At 40.8% G+C, this 12,085-nt stretch overlaps 1 protein-coding gene across 2 annotated transcripts in view; it reads left to right on the top strand.

Annotated features, from left to right (window-relative positions):
* Positions 1 to 12,085, top strand: part of DLC1 (DLC1 Rho GTPase activating protein) — a 214,807-nt gene that overhangs the window by 102,538 nt on the left and 100,184 nt on the right. Inside the window, exon 1 of one of the 2 annotated variants that reach the window (XM_030017067.2) lies at positions 10,512 to 10,792. The exons of the other annotated variant lie outside the window; for it this stretch is intronic. Coding sequence (XP_029872927.1) covers positions 10,678 to 10,792 — 115 coding nt within the window. The 5' untranslated portion in view covers positions 10,512 to 10,677. Of the gene's footprint in view, positions 1 to 10,511; positions 10,793 to 12,085 lie in introns of those variants that run through there. 2 annotated transcript variants of the gene reach the window in all.

Below are 12,085 nucleotides of genomic sequence, written 5' to 3'. Positions count from 1 at the left end.
TGCTTTTGAGTCTGTGAAGTGCACAGTTAGCTAAACATGTAATAATGAAATGCCCTCCTAAAATAATTGAGGGGAACTTGCCAGCCAATAGCTAGTCTCAGGACCTAAAAGTTAGGCTAAGTACTGCTGTATCCTATCAGCCTCCTGGGCCCAAAACCACCTAGTCCAAGCTTGCTATTCTTCCCCGGCCAGGCCTCAATACCAGTGTAGTAACCTTGACTCTAAGTGAAGCTTTTCCACGCACTGTAGCAATGCTCCAAAGGGCAGATAGGCCATGTCTGAAATCAGATGCCAGCAGGAACAGCAGAATGCATGCAGAAGCAATTTTGGCTGATTAGCTGTGAAGTAAATTAAGTAAAGATATGAAGAAATCCAATTCCTAGAAGAGCAAACCAGGGTGTCTCATTAAAACCTCATTTAATAGTGTTGCTAACTTCATGGAGTAAATATGAAACATTAGCATCTAATAATAACTTTAGCTGGAGTTTTAGATTTCCTTTGTGTTTAAGGTATGCTGTGTGCATTCATTATTCACAAAGGCTTTTCTATGGATAACAGAATGTATCTTTCAGCTGATATGATGACTGCTTTAATCTTCAGGATAATTATATTTGACACTCCCCATAAAGCTTTAACTTGTGTCTGTGATGCATTAAGCTTACAAAAGGTGAAGTGAAACATTAGATTCTTTATCTCTTAAAGATTAGGCATTAGAGCTTGTAATCAGGAGTTACTGCAAGACTTCAGTCAAAATAACGAACCCCAGAAGAAAGACATCCTACAAAATAGCATGCAACGCTTAATGGAGTATCACGTTTTTTCTTTTTTATTTAAAAAAATAATAATAATAATATAATTGTAGCCAATACCCTGAAAAAAATTCTGCTCAGTGCAAAGAAGACAATTGTTTAAAATTATGTTTATTCAATTCCAACGTTTATTCTATTTCATCAGAGCAGGACATAAGGAAAGTTCTCACTAGATATGTAACAGCTGAATTTTAATTGCCAAATGGAGGCATGCAATTTAAACTACAGTAGGTGGCAGATACACTTGCTCTCTCCTCCCCTTGCATCTCTCCCTCTGTTCCTGCCTCTGTTTCACAAAGCTGTGTATACCAATCTCCCTCCCAACCCCAGCACAATTTTCTTGTTCTGTATTACATTTGAGGAGGGACTGACCATCTTCCAGCCTTTTGTGAGATGAAGCAATGGAGTCAGTAAAATCCCAGGTGAGACAGGTTCTCTCATTCATGCAACCTGTTGCAGGGCTGACAGCAGCCCAGAGCTGTGTTTGCAAAGCCTTCCCGGGTTGTACGTATCCCAGGTGAGAAAATACCTTCTGAGCTGCAGGTCTCTAACATCCACCGCTGCAGAACTGCTGTGAAATAGTTTCTCAGAGGCTTGCCAATGGCTACAACAAATGGACTTTCAGAAAGATGAAAAAAGGAATATGTCTACAAAAGAGCAAATTCCTGTACCAAATCATTATCAAGTATTTAAGGAAAACTTGCTAGAATTTTTCAACATCAGGAAAATATCATATCCTTTCATTCATTTTCCCCAAAGAACTGGATTTAAAATGAACACATAAATAAAGCACCTCAAAAAAGTTATGTCACAGACAACTCCAGGACAAATGGTTAAAGCATGGCAGATAGAGAAACTGAAACGCAGAGCCTGAGGAAGTTAGGCAGTGTTAAAAATAAATCCCCAGTCTAACTATGCAAATAAACATTTGCACAAAAATGCAGCAAGGAAAAGTTACCATTCACAAACAGTGCTTTAATTAGTGAAATCTTGAAAGCTACCGAGGATCCGTTCTAACACCTATCCAAAAGTTTAGATTCAGTTTGGCTCCTACTTCCTATGTCATATCTTCCTACAAAAATTACAGTTTTTCTGCTGTTTTCTCTGCCACTGAGGCCACAAACCAGCAATTCAGGGGGGTTACATCCTGCTTGTCTTCACCATGACAAACCAACCTGTAGAGATTGTGTTTCACAGTGCTGCAATGGCAGCAGCAGGGATGAGAAGGGAGGAGGACAGCTCAGCCTCTTTACATCACTTAATAAAACACACATTATACAGTGCAGTACTAATGAAGATGACTTACATGAGCTCACTAAATCTTCTTAGGAATGAGCTTTTTCCATCTTGCCCTGCAAGCACTGGGACTTTTTCTTTGGTTTAAAATTTCTTGCTGCTCTTTGATCTCTCTGTTCAGAATGATCTCGGTCTGTGCTCTGAATTATCTCCCTGCTCACCCTCTGACTTAGATGAGTCCGGCTCACATAACACTCCCCACACTCCCATTCTGCTCACTTGCTCTGTACACAGACACCAGCCAGCCACCACTAGATTATTTTAAACTCATTGAAACATGTTTTACAAGGAAATTGGTTTTATTCACAATCAACTTTCGTGTTGGTCATTGCAGACAAGCTCAAAGACTTTGTTGCTTTAAGAACTTATTAATATTGTGCCATTTAGTCCAAGGGATGTCTAAAGAGGAAGACCTCTAATCCAAGGAACTCACCGTCTCAGTATGACCAGGTAAACATAAACAGGAGAGAGGGAAAGAGAGATTGGGAGAGAGAAAAAACAGAAGACAAGGAAGGAAAATTGCTAATTATGAAGGGAGATTATAGAGACAGAATTTGAATAGGGAGTAACAATAGGGAGTTGTTTGTTTGGGAAGTGTTGGGCTGCTTGGGTCCTTTTCTGTTGGTGGGATCTGCAATTTGCTATTATTGCAATTTCGAATGCATCCACATTTGCTTTTCCACTGGAAAGAAAGAAGTACCTTAGGCCATGTATCTCATTCTATGAAATTTTATTCATCCTGCCCTCATCCCACTGATGGAACCACTCAAGCTGTAACGTATTACTCAACTGACATATCTCAGTATGGGCCATTTGCATGTCAGGTCACTGTGAATGAAGGAAGAAGAAACAATGCTGTTTAATACTATTTTGCTATGCTAAAGCATAACAGATGGCTAATGCTGAAAACGAATCTCAGTTCATAGCCTATTGCCATCAACTATTCTGTATGAAAGAGATATAACTGAGAAAGTTCTACAGCTCAAGTTAGGTATTTGGGAGTGTCTGGACACCCCTATAGATTAATAGTTCCATAAACTTCTCTAAGCAGGTGCCTCACATATGGCTAAACAGAATGAAGCTTTAACACTTCCTTTCTCATTTGAATTTTAAACTATAGCACCACTGTTCACTAATGTCCCATTTTTTTCTCATTAACATGCAGTATTTCAGAAAACAGTTGGCAGCAGGGGCAAGGCTGGATTTTCTAATAATGTAAGGATAGTTTATAACCAGTTACATTAAAAAACAGGTTAATATGGAACAATGTGCAACTGAAACTGGAAGTATATCTTTCATGTTATTTAGTTACTTCTTACTATTTTGTATTTACAGCTGTGATTAGAAATGTTTTCTGCTTTCCTGTTTTGGTTTATTTGTTATTTTTGGAGCACACAGTGATCGTGAGACAACAGTTCAGAAACAGCCATATAAGCTTACACTTTGAAGTGCACAGAACTCCACTTAAGCTATGGGGCTATTTGCAAAGCAGGGCCATAATCACACCATGAAGTTTGCTAAATATTGTTAGTGTTTATTTGGGATCATGTTTAATCTGAAACTCATAAATGTATAATAGAAGGCCACTCTACTCAGTTTACATAAACCCATCAGCATGTATTTATCAGACAATAAAAGGCAATTAAGGTAGATATTTTGACAAGATCTTCTCAGTGTTTCACCAGAAGAAGTCATCGATGTTTAGACATTGAAAAGTCCACAAAAGCAACAACAGTGGTGGTCTGCATTGGACTGCTGCTAGGGAAGGTGTATTTTGTGCATTTTCTTTCCAACTGCTTAAACACGCTTGTTCAAAAATACAGGTCTGGGCCATGGCATAAGGGTGTAAAGCCTGCACAGCTTACAAAAGCAGTGTGCACAGAGGCAATGACTGTCACCGCGAGAGGGGAAGATTATTCTTGGGGCTTCCCCACACCTCTGCTACCATGGGGAAGCAGACAGGGCAGCGACAGCAGGCAAACTTTTGTTCCTATCTTACTGCACTACTCCTGCTGAGATCAGGATGCAGAGCAGCTCCGGTCTATTTTGACCAGTGCAACAATACTCCCACTGGCACAAAATATTCTCAAGCCCTTGCCCACCCCAGCCAGGAAGAGTGAAAGGAGAAACACGGAGAAGAGCAGCCAGCCATAGGAACCAGAGGTCAGATGATGGAGAAGGACGTAGTTGGGACAGGGGTGAGGAGGAAACTGTACAAAGCATGATGGAGCAGTCTTTAGAAGGTAGCAGAGAAAAACAACAGCAAGGAATAACTTGTAAGGGAGTTTGGAAAGGGCTAAAAGAAATGGAGAGGCTGAAGAGGAGAGGGCATCATACACAGATCAGCAGACAAATCCAGTCTATGGGCTGGGAAGACTCCCAGCCTGTGCTACACTTTTTTCCATCAATGACTAATCTTCATTTTTACTTTATCTATATCATGCAGTGACACTTGACACAAGAAAGAATCCTAACGTTCTCCCTCAGTACCATGTAAGCAGGAGGCCAAAACATGGGAAGAGAGAATGGTCTTCCTCATTATAACCCCTACCCTGCCTGCCTTCCAAGTCTGGAGGTCTGGGCTTCTATAATGTGCCGATTTTCACTCCTAGTGCAAGAAATGAGAAAAATAATGTCCTTCTGAGATTTTTATTCTTGATTTGGAACAAAAAAGTAAAATTTGTCATGGAAGGATTTTTTCATTGAAGTGTCTCTTCAGAAATACCACAGTGTTACATACCCATCCCTCTTCCTTTCATGATGGGAAGGAGGAAATGATGATGACAGAGTGTGGCTGCCAATGTAAGTTCAAGTCCTTCCACCTGCAGCCTGCTCCCAGGGCTGCTCCCTAAAGAGGCTTGGGGAAAGCTAAGCACTGGAAAATGGTCCATAGGACAGACAAATTGCCCAGCTGTTTGCACCCTTACAAAAGGACAACCTATGCGCTAAATGAAACTTCTGAATATTTTTACCTTATCTGATTGAAGAACAGAGACTTTTTTTTTAAAACCAAACCAAATCAAATTGAATAAAGATGTGACTCTGTCGTATCAAGCATTTTGTTGAGATTTGTCAAGCTTCTATTGAAACTTTTCTGTTTCAACAAAGTACATTTTATTTTCCTGTCTTTCCATAGGAATTTCTCTAAATCTTTACAGTCTGCTCTGATTGGTGGCTGCTTCTTGTCTAAAGATCTGATATGTATCAGATTTCTCAGATACTGCAGATGTTGCAGTACCAGATTTTCTTTTGGAAAGCAACACATGTCAAAGTCAAAATTCAAAGGGCTCCTTTCCCATTCTGGTCTCCTAGATAGCATTTGGAGACATCTGCTGAGAGATGAAACAATGACACATGCTATGTGCCCAGCAGGCATTTTTAATTAGACCTAAGATTTTGATTCCGAATCATTCTTTTGTTCTGTGATACTTTTGGAGAGCTATGGCATTACCTTTCTGTTTCTGTTACAAGGGGAAAGATGGTTGCATGCATCAGACTGGGCAATCTGCACAGACCACCCAGTGAAGATGGTCGGAATTTGCCATACCATTTGTCGCAGCCCATACAGAAGTCACAGCAAAGCTCAAACTGGCAGCACGTTTAAAAAATTATGTGTCTCTGACTGGCTATGCATATTTTGGATGCATACATCCTTCCAGACTCAAGGGGCCAGAATCACATAGATGAACCAGAGATAAACATAAGAATTTGCACATTTGTAAACACTCGGAAGGGAAGTTGATTCATTTTGAGCAAGCCTGAAGAGAGTGAGGCTTGCATAACTGTTTACTTCCTAGGAGCTGGATGTTGCCAGAACTAAAAATGAGATCATCATTCCCATCCATCCTAGTACCTGATACATTCTGTCTGCTCTTTGCCTTAAAGAGGAAAAATGATCTTTAAAGTTATCTTTGCAGACCGAGGTATGGACAGAACCGCTAAAGGACAGAAAACAGATATGTTTGGCAAGCTTAGATCCTTCAGCTTGAACTGCTGAGGAGTGGTAAGGTTATAAGAAATTAGCCTCTGCCTTCTGCCCTCAGCTGGTTTAAGAACAATGTGTTTAAGAACAATGAGCAGCACTTCACAAGTAGATCCATCCTTGAGAGGAAGATTGGAGAGGCACAGCTTTGCTTATATTAACAAGACATTTCTAAAAATATTTCTGAAGAGAAAAGTGGGAGAAGTCGGTGGCTGCAGCCCAGAGGCAGGCTAGGCCTGGGTAACAGGAAAGACGCTGTCCTGGGAGCAGGGGTGGTGGGGCCAGTCTTGGCTGGTGGAAGCGCTGGGAGGGCAGGGCTCAGCCCGGCTCCAAGCCGGCGGGGCTGGCGGGCGGGCAGGTAGGGATCTGGCCCCTATAAATATTTGCCTCTGGAATTCCACAAAGACTCTTCCCTGGGCGTGCGTGCTGCCCTGCACGTGTGCACAGCCGCCTCTTTCCTGAGGGTGTACTGTCACCTTTCTCCCCAAACACTGGCTGCTGCATTCCCCTCTTGTCAGCAACAGACCCCTCTCCTTTAGATTCCCGTCATATTATTTTTAGTCTAGCACACATCTTTGTTGACCCATCCAGTTTACCTTTTGAGCATAAGAATTTATTTAAGTTTTTCTCATCTCAGCCATCGAACAGAAAATACTGAATAAAGTAAAATAATTCTAGAAGATAGCTGGAGTATTGACTGCACTATGACTGATCACCATGAGTATTATTCAAATACAAAACCTGTGCCTGCTCACGGTCTTCCTTAAGTTTCCAGACACAGTGAAGCCAAGAGAAAGAGCTGCATCATAAAATTTACCAAGATGCTGGTTGGGGGGTTAGGACATAGCTTATTTTTGCATGCATTTTGCTGTAGTACCTGTATACAGCTAATTGAATCGTAGATGTAACATATGAAAGGGTGCGTAGGCCATTTCCCAGCTAAAGGAAGATATTTGTTTTCAGGAGATTTTCCAGTACATTTTCAAATAGAGCAGCAAAACATTTTGCCATTTTCTTTGAAAACATTTTCTTTGCCAGTCCATAAATCTCACCATTAAAACTTTTTTCCTTTAATGTCATTCCCACTGCTCCAGTTTAACTGTTTGGTTTAACACCTTTCCCCATAAATTAATCTAATACATTCATGTTGACCGACATCAGAGATTCACCAGCTGAGGTCTGTACATGTGTACTTGGAACCAGTGGCATCCTCTCACAGTTCAGACTGTGAGCATGAGTTTACCAGAAAAATTGAGAAAGCTTTTCCATACAAATAATCCAGAGGTAACTGCAGGCATGTGGTTCGGGTAGATAAGATGTCTGCTTGTAAACAGCTACACCTGCAAAGGGAGAGGGAATATGTCTGAGCTGAAAGGGAAAATATCTCTACGTGAGCAGGTAGCGTTTAGGCAGTAACATTTCTCCAAACACAGAGCCGTGCCTGGGAACGCGGGAGGAGCTTGCCTGACATGCGGCGTGGGGGTCTCAACGTGAGTATCAGATAATGGCACAGCAGCCGCGGCAGCTCGGCAGCTTTGCCCTGAACGCATGGGTGTTTCCCAGCACAGAACTAAGACGGCTGCCACCGTGGCCCTGCTGCCACCAGCTGCCAGTATCCCAGCACACTGGGTTTTGTCATGCCTTTTCAGCATCTTTTGGGTATTGAGTGGTCCAGACCAAAACTGAGTGCATTGTTCCACAAGGGGTGTTATTTAAATCACGGAAGAATAGAGACTGAAGCACAGCTGTGCTCTGACGCCTCCTTTAAACATGATTTTAAAATCATTTTATACTTTCATGTTGCATGGCAAACTCTTATCTCATTTTATGACCATAGTGAATGTCATGCATCTCAAATTTCCTTCTTTGATTGTATATATTTGCTTTTAACTGTCTTCCCCATCAGATATCTCAGTCTACGCTTTTCCTATCCATATTTCTAGCCTACCTATACTTAATTGTTTTCCTGTCCATGGTCCGTTAAGAATTTTCTGACGTTTAATTAAATTCTTTACACAGTCTTACTTAGATTATCCATTTATGTGTTGTAACATCAGACAAGCAGATTCCCTTAGCCATCTTCCTCTGCTTTGTAACAGTTTATCTTTACTCCTTCTTTGCCCTTTGTTGGGTCATTCTGACATTTTCCAGCCCATTTCATTGAACAGGTTGCACTGACTCTTTTAAATATTTTGAGCTGTAACAAGCCTACATGTGTAACAGAACTCACAATAACTCTCAAAGAATGAAACTCTGATCACCAATACATATATTGCTCTTTTTATTTTTAAATTTTAAAAAGTTGGTTTAGCTGCTAAAATGAATAATGGTGGGTGTGTTTTTATCAACAATTTAGCCTGGGCAAGCCATATGTTTTTGAAAAGGATCTCCCAACACCGCCTTTTAGTTCATATCTCCAAGCAGTCTTGGAACATGTGAACTGGATGGCTTTCAGATGAAACTAGGCCAGAAGATGCACCCTGGTAGTGCGCCAGTGACCTCCAGCCCCTGGTGAGGATTCGTTCAGTTCATGAGACCCAGGTAGACCTAGTTCAAAGTAAACCCACCTCGAGATTTGTCAGAACCTTGGTACCATTTATTTTGCTGTATAAATCTACTTTTTCTGGGCCACGTTGTTGGTAACATAGACATAGCCACTGGTAAGTAAAAATCTGCTAAGACTGCCTTCTCCTTTGTTGCCTTCTGTTCTCCTCTGACAGTGGTACTCAGCTGAAATACAGAGGTATACACATTCAGCTCCAGATTTAGATACTGCTTACTGCATCCTCATTTAAAAATGAACTAGTGCTCTTCTGAGTTGATCACTAATAGAAACAACAGCAGATGTCACCTGAACAGGGTGTACATGTTTCAAAGTAGGTAGATAGATAGATTACACTCTGGTCATCGTGTCAGCATTTGCCTATGTAAGCATTGCCACTTGCTCTACAAGGAAGTTTTGCCAGAATAGTAATAATAATAATAATAAAAAAAGAAAGCACTTCAAGAGTGTGTAATTATATTGAATTTCTCTAGAGAGCTGGCTGCTTCTTTCTCCATCCGGCCTCAAAAAGTAGGAGGAATGTAACGAGGAAAGCAACTGCAAACTATAGAGATCCCTTGCTGCTGCTTGTTTGTTCAAAGATGTACACAGGACATTAGTGTTTGCAGATGCTCTATAAAGATAAAAGACAAAGGCCTAGATGGGAAGAAATTATGGTCTGCATTAAATAGATGGTGAGCCAATTCTTCCCTCAGTTACACTACTGCAAATCCAGTAAATTTCTTTTAATTGTTGGAATGAGATCATGATTTGTCTTAAAGGAAATGAGGACTAGTGAAAATGAAGGGAACCGAGAAGGCACTAGGAAAAAAGTTACAACAAATAAGGAAGTGCAAAATAAGTTATCTAGTATAGAATGAAAAGAAAAACTGTTTTGTTCTTAGGAAGGAATTCAGAAGGAGTGCAAATCCACAGGCTGAAACTTGCAATTCTGTAATTTGATATGTGTGCCAACTTTGTGAGAAGTTAATCAATCAATTTTAATGGTAACATAATACCTCTCAAGAACATAATGGTATCTGACTTTAACAGCTGTAGTTGCTGTAAAAATTAAGGACTCCACCTTGAATTAACATGAAGACAACTTTATTCAACAGTTCTTGCTGTCCCTGATAACAAAGGGGATTAAGTTTTTAGGCTGGGATCTCTCACCTCCTTACACATTACCATGCATAATATTAGGAAGAGAAAGAGAGTCTCAGCTACTCTTTATTCCTCCCTCAGGGAAGCCACAGGACACAGTAATCAATTAAAAAGGTCAAAATAAGCAAGGTCAAATGGCTTCATTTACTGTGACTATTAATCTCAGTTACATTGCATAAACTTTTTACATATGGGAGCTTATCTTTCCACTCAGCAAAGATCTGGAGGCCTAGTTCCCTCTCCTATTTTTGAATTTCCCCTTTTCCTCTCATTTTTGTATTTCCATCCCTTCATTACTGCACTGGCATGAAGTACTACATACAGGGAACTCAGAATCAGGCCCTATTCTGTGCCACAGATAGGGTGATATGCAAGAAAAATATGGTAACGAAATAAAATATGCGAACTGCAGAACTGAAAATGACTTTATCTCTTTTCTATTTCTTACCTTTTTCATGTCAAAACATGAAAGATTACCTGAAATATCAGTTAAGCAGGGAAATATTATCCTAATAAATGAGCATGCAAGTATGTGCCTGGTAAGTTATTTGATTAAACAGGAAGCTAGAATCCTATAGATATCCACAAATAAAGCCCCAAATCTAAATGACTGTATCGTTAGCTCATTTGTAAACTGTTCCAGATGTAAGATTTTGGCAGCTTTCCAGTAGGCTGGCTGCAGTCTGAGCTTTCTGCATCCGCAGTGAGAACTGCAATGCCTGACTCTTCAAGGAAAAGCTCCACAAGGCTGATGACAAATTATATAAAGTAACAACCTGCCTGCCTGGTGAAGAGAAATTCAGACAGATCCCCGGGCAAAGAATGCCCTTTTTCCTGGGGCCAAGCTACAGCATTTGACTCTGGATGTGTGATCGATCTGCATTATGCATCACGCAGTGAAAGCCCCTCTGAGAAGATCATTTAGTGATCATATCAGGGACTCCACTGCCAGAGCCTTGGATGTTATCTGGAAAAACACGAGAGACAGACGACTGGCAGGTGAGAACAACATTACATAAGCATATTTTAAGATTCATAAGGGACCATAATCAATAATGATAATTAGTGGTATCATTTGCATAATGTCGCCTCTAAGTATTTCTCCAGCCTTTTGTTTCTGTGTCATGTTACTTCAGTGCTATGCCTATGGTGGGACTGTATGTGCTCCTCTAACTAGATGAGATAAACATCAGTTAAAATAAAAGGAGCAGTGAATTTTGGTCTGATGTTATGGTGCAAACTCCTCAGACTGAAGTGTGCTGAAGCATTTTATTTTGCTGTTAGGTCAGACCCTGTGCTTTACTGCTGTGATGTGCTTCAGTGACTTGCGTTACGGAGTGTTTTGCAGCCAAGGAGTGTGTCAGTTGGAATATCTGGGCTGTGCACTGAGCGATTACTGGTATTTCCTCTGGCAAGGATTTCAGTGCTGTGAGCTCCAAGTGAGTGTCAGGTATGCCAGAGCTAGGCTTCTGAGATATAAATTACCAGCCAACTATATGGTTACAGTTCACATTTTTATTTTGACTTGCAAATACTCGAAAACTTGAGGCAAACCATAATAGAGGGCTGGAGGAGAAGATAATTTAACTCACTTTATTTTCTTCTTCTGTTATTGTCTGTCTGTTAGATTGAATGCTTCTCATTCTCCCTACTGGGGTTGTTACTTTTATTATTGCAGCATTTAGAGGTTTCAGAAAAGGCAGCAGAAATGCACAATGGGTGTGACATGCCAGAGGGATCACTTTGGTTTGTTTGTATACTTACAGTGGGGATGGTTTATGTGGGGGAGGGGGGCAGGAGCAGAATTGTGAATAATGATAAGATCGAGGATGAGATGACCAAGAGGTAGACCGTATGGCTCACTAATGTAAACTGAACTTTTACATCATTCTCCTGCACTTATGTTTTAGAGAAATAAGAGCATCTAAGTGCGTAACAGACATTTGTGATGGCGTGCCAATTCCAAAACTGATTACATCAGGTAATCAGGCAGTGAGTGACCACGGCCTATAAAGAAAGACGGGGCAAAAACCTGCTTTAAATTAGAGCAACTCATAAAAACTTTGTTCTGTCCACTGTGTTAGTGGCTGGATAAATTCTGTGCCTGTTCCATAGATGCCAAAGGACAGTGAGTTTCCTGGGCAGAGGACCTCAGCTTTACCACTGGTTTACAGTAAAGCCTCATGGTCGCAGGTAATGGGGACATTACATTTACTTCAGCACTCGGGAGTTAGTCACAAACATGGCAGTGTTGTGAAAGTGCTGGACATTAACCTCTCTTCCATGGTAAAC

The sequence above is a fragment of the Aquila chrysaetos genome, chromosome 1 (genome assembly GCF_900496995.4).
Source record: "Aquila chrysaetos chrysaetos chromosome 1, bAquChr1.4, whole genome shotgun sequence".
Classification (NCBI taxonomy): Eukaryota; Metazoa; Chordata; class Aves; order Accipitriformes; family Accipitridae; genus Aquila; species Aquila chrysaetos.
Note: the sequence above shows the minus strand (reverse complement) of the source record. Positions and strands in the feature narration are given on the sequence as shown.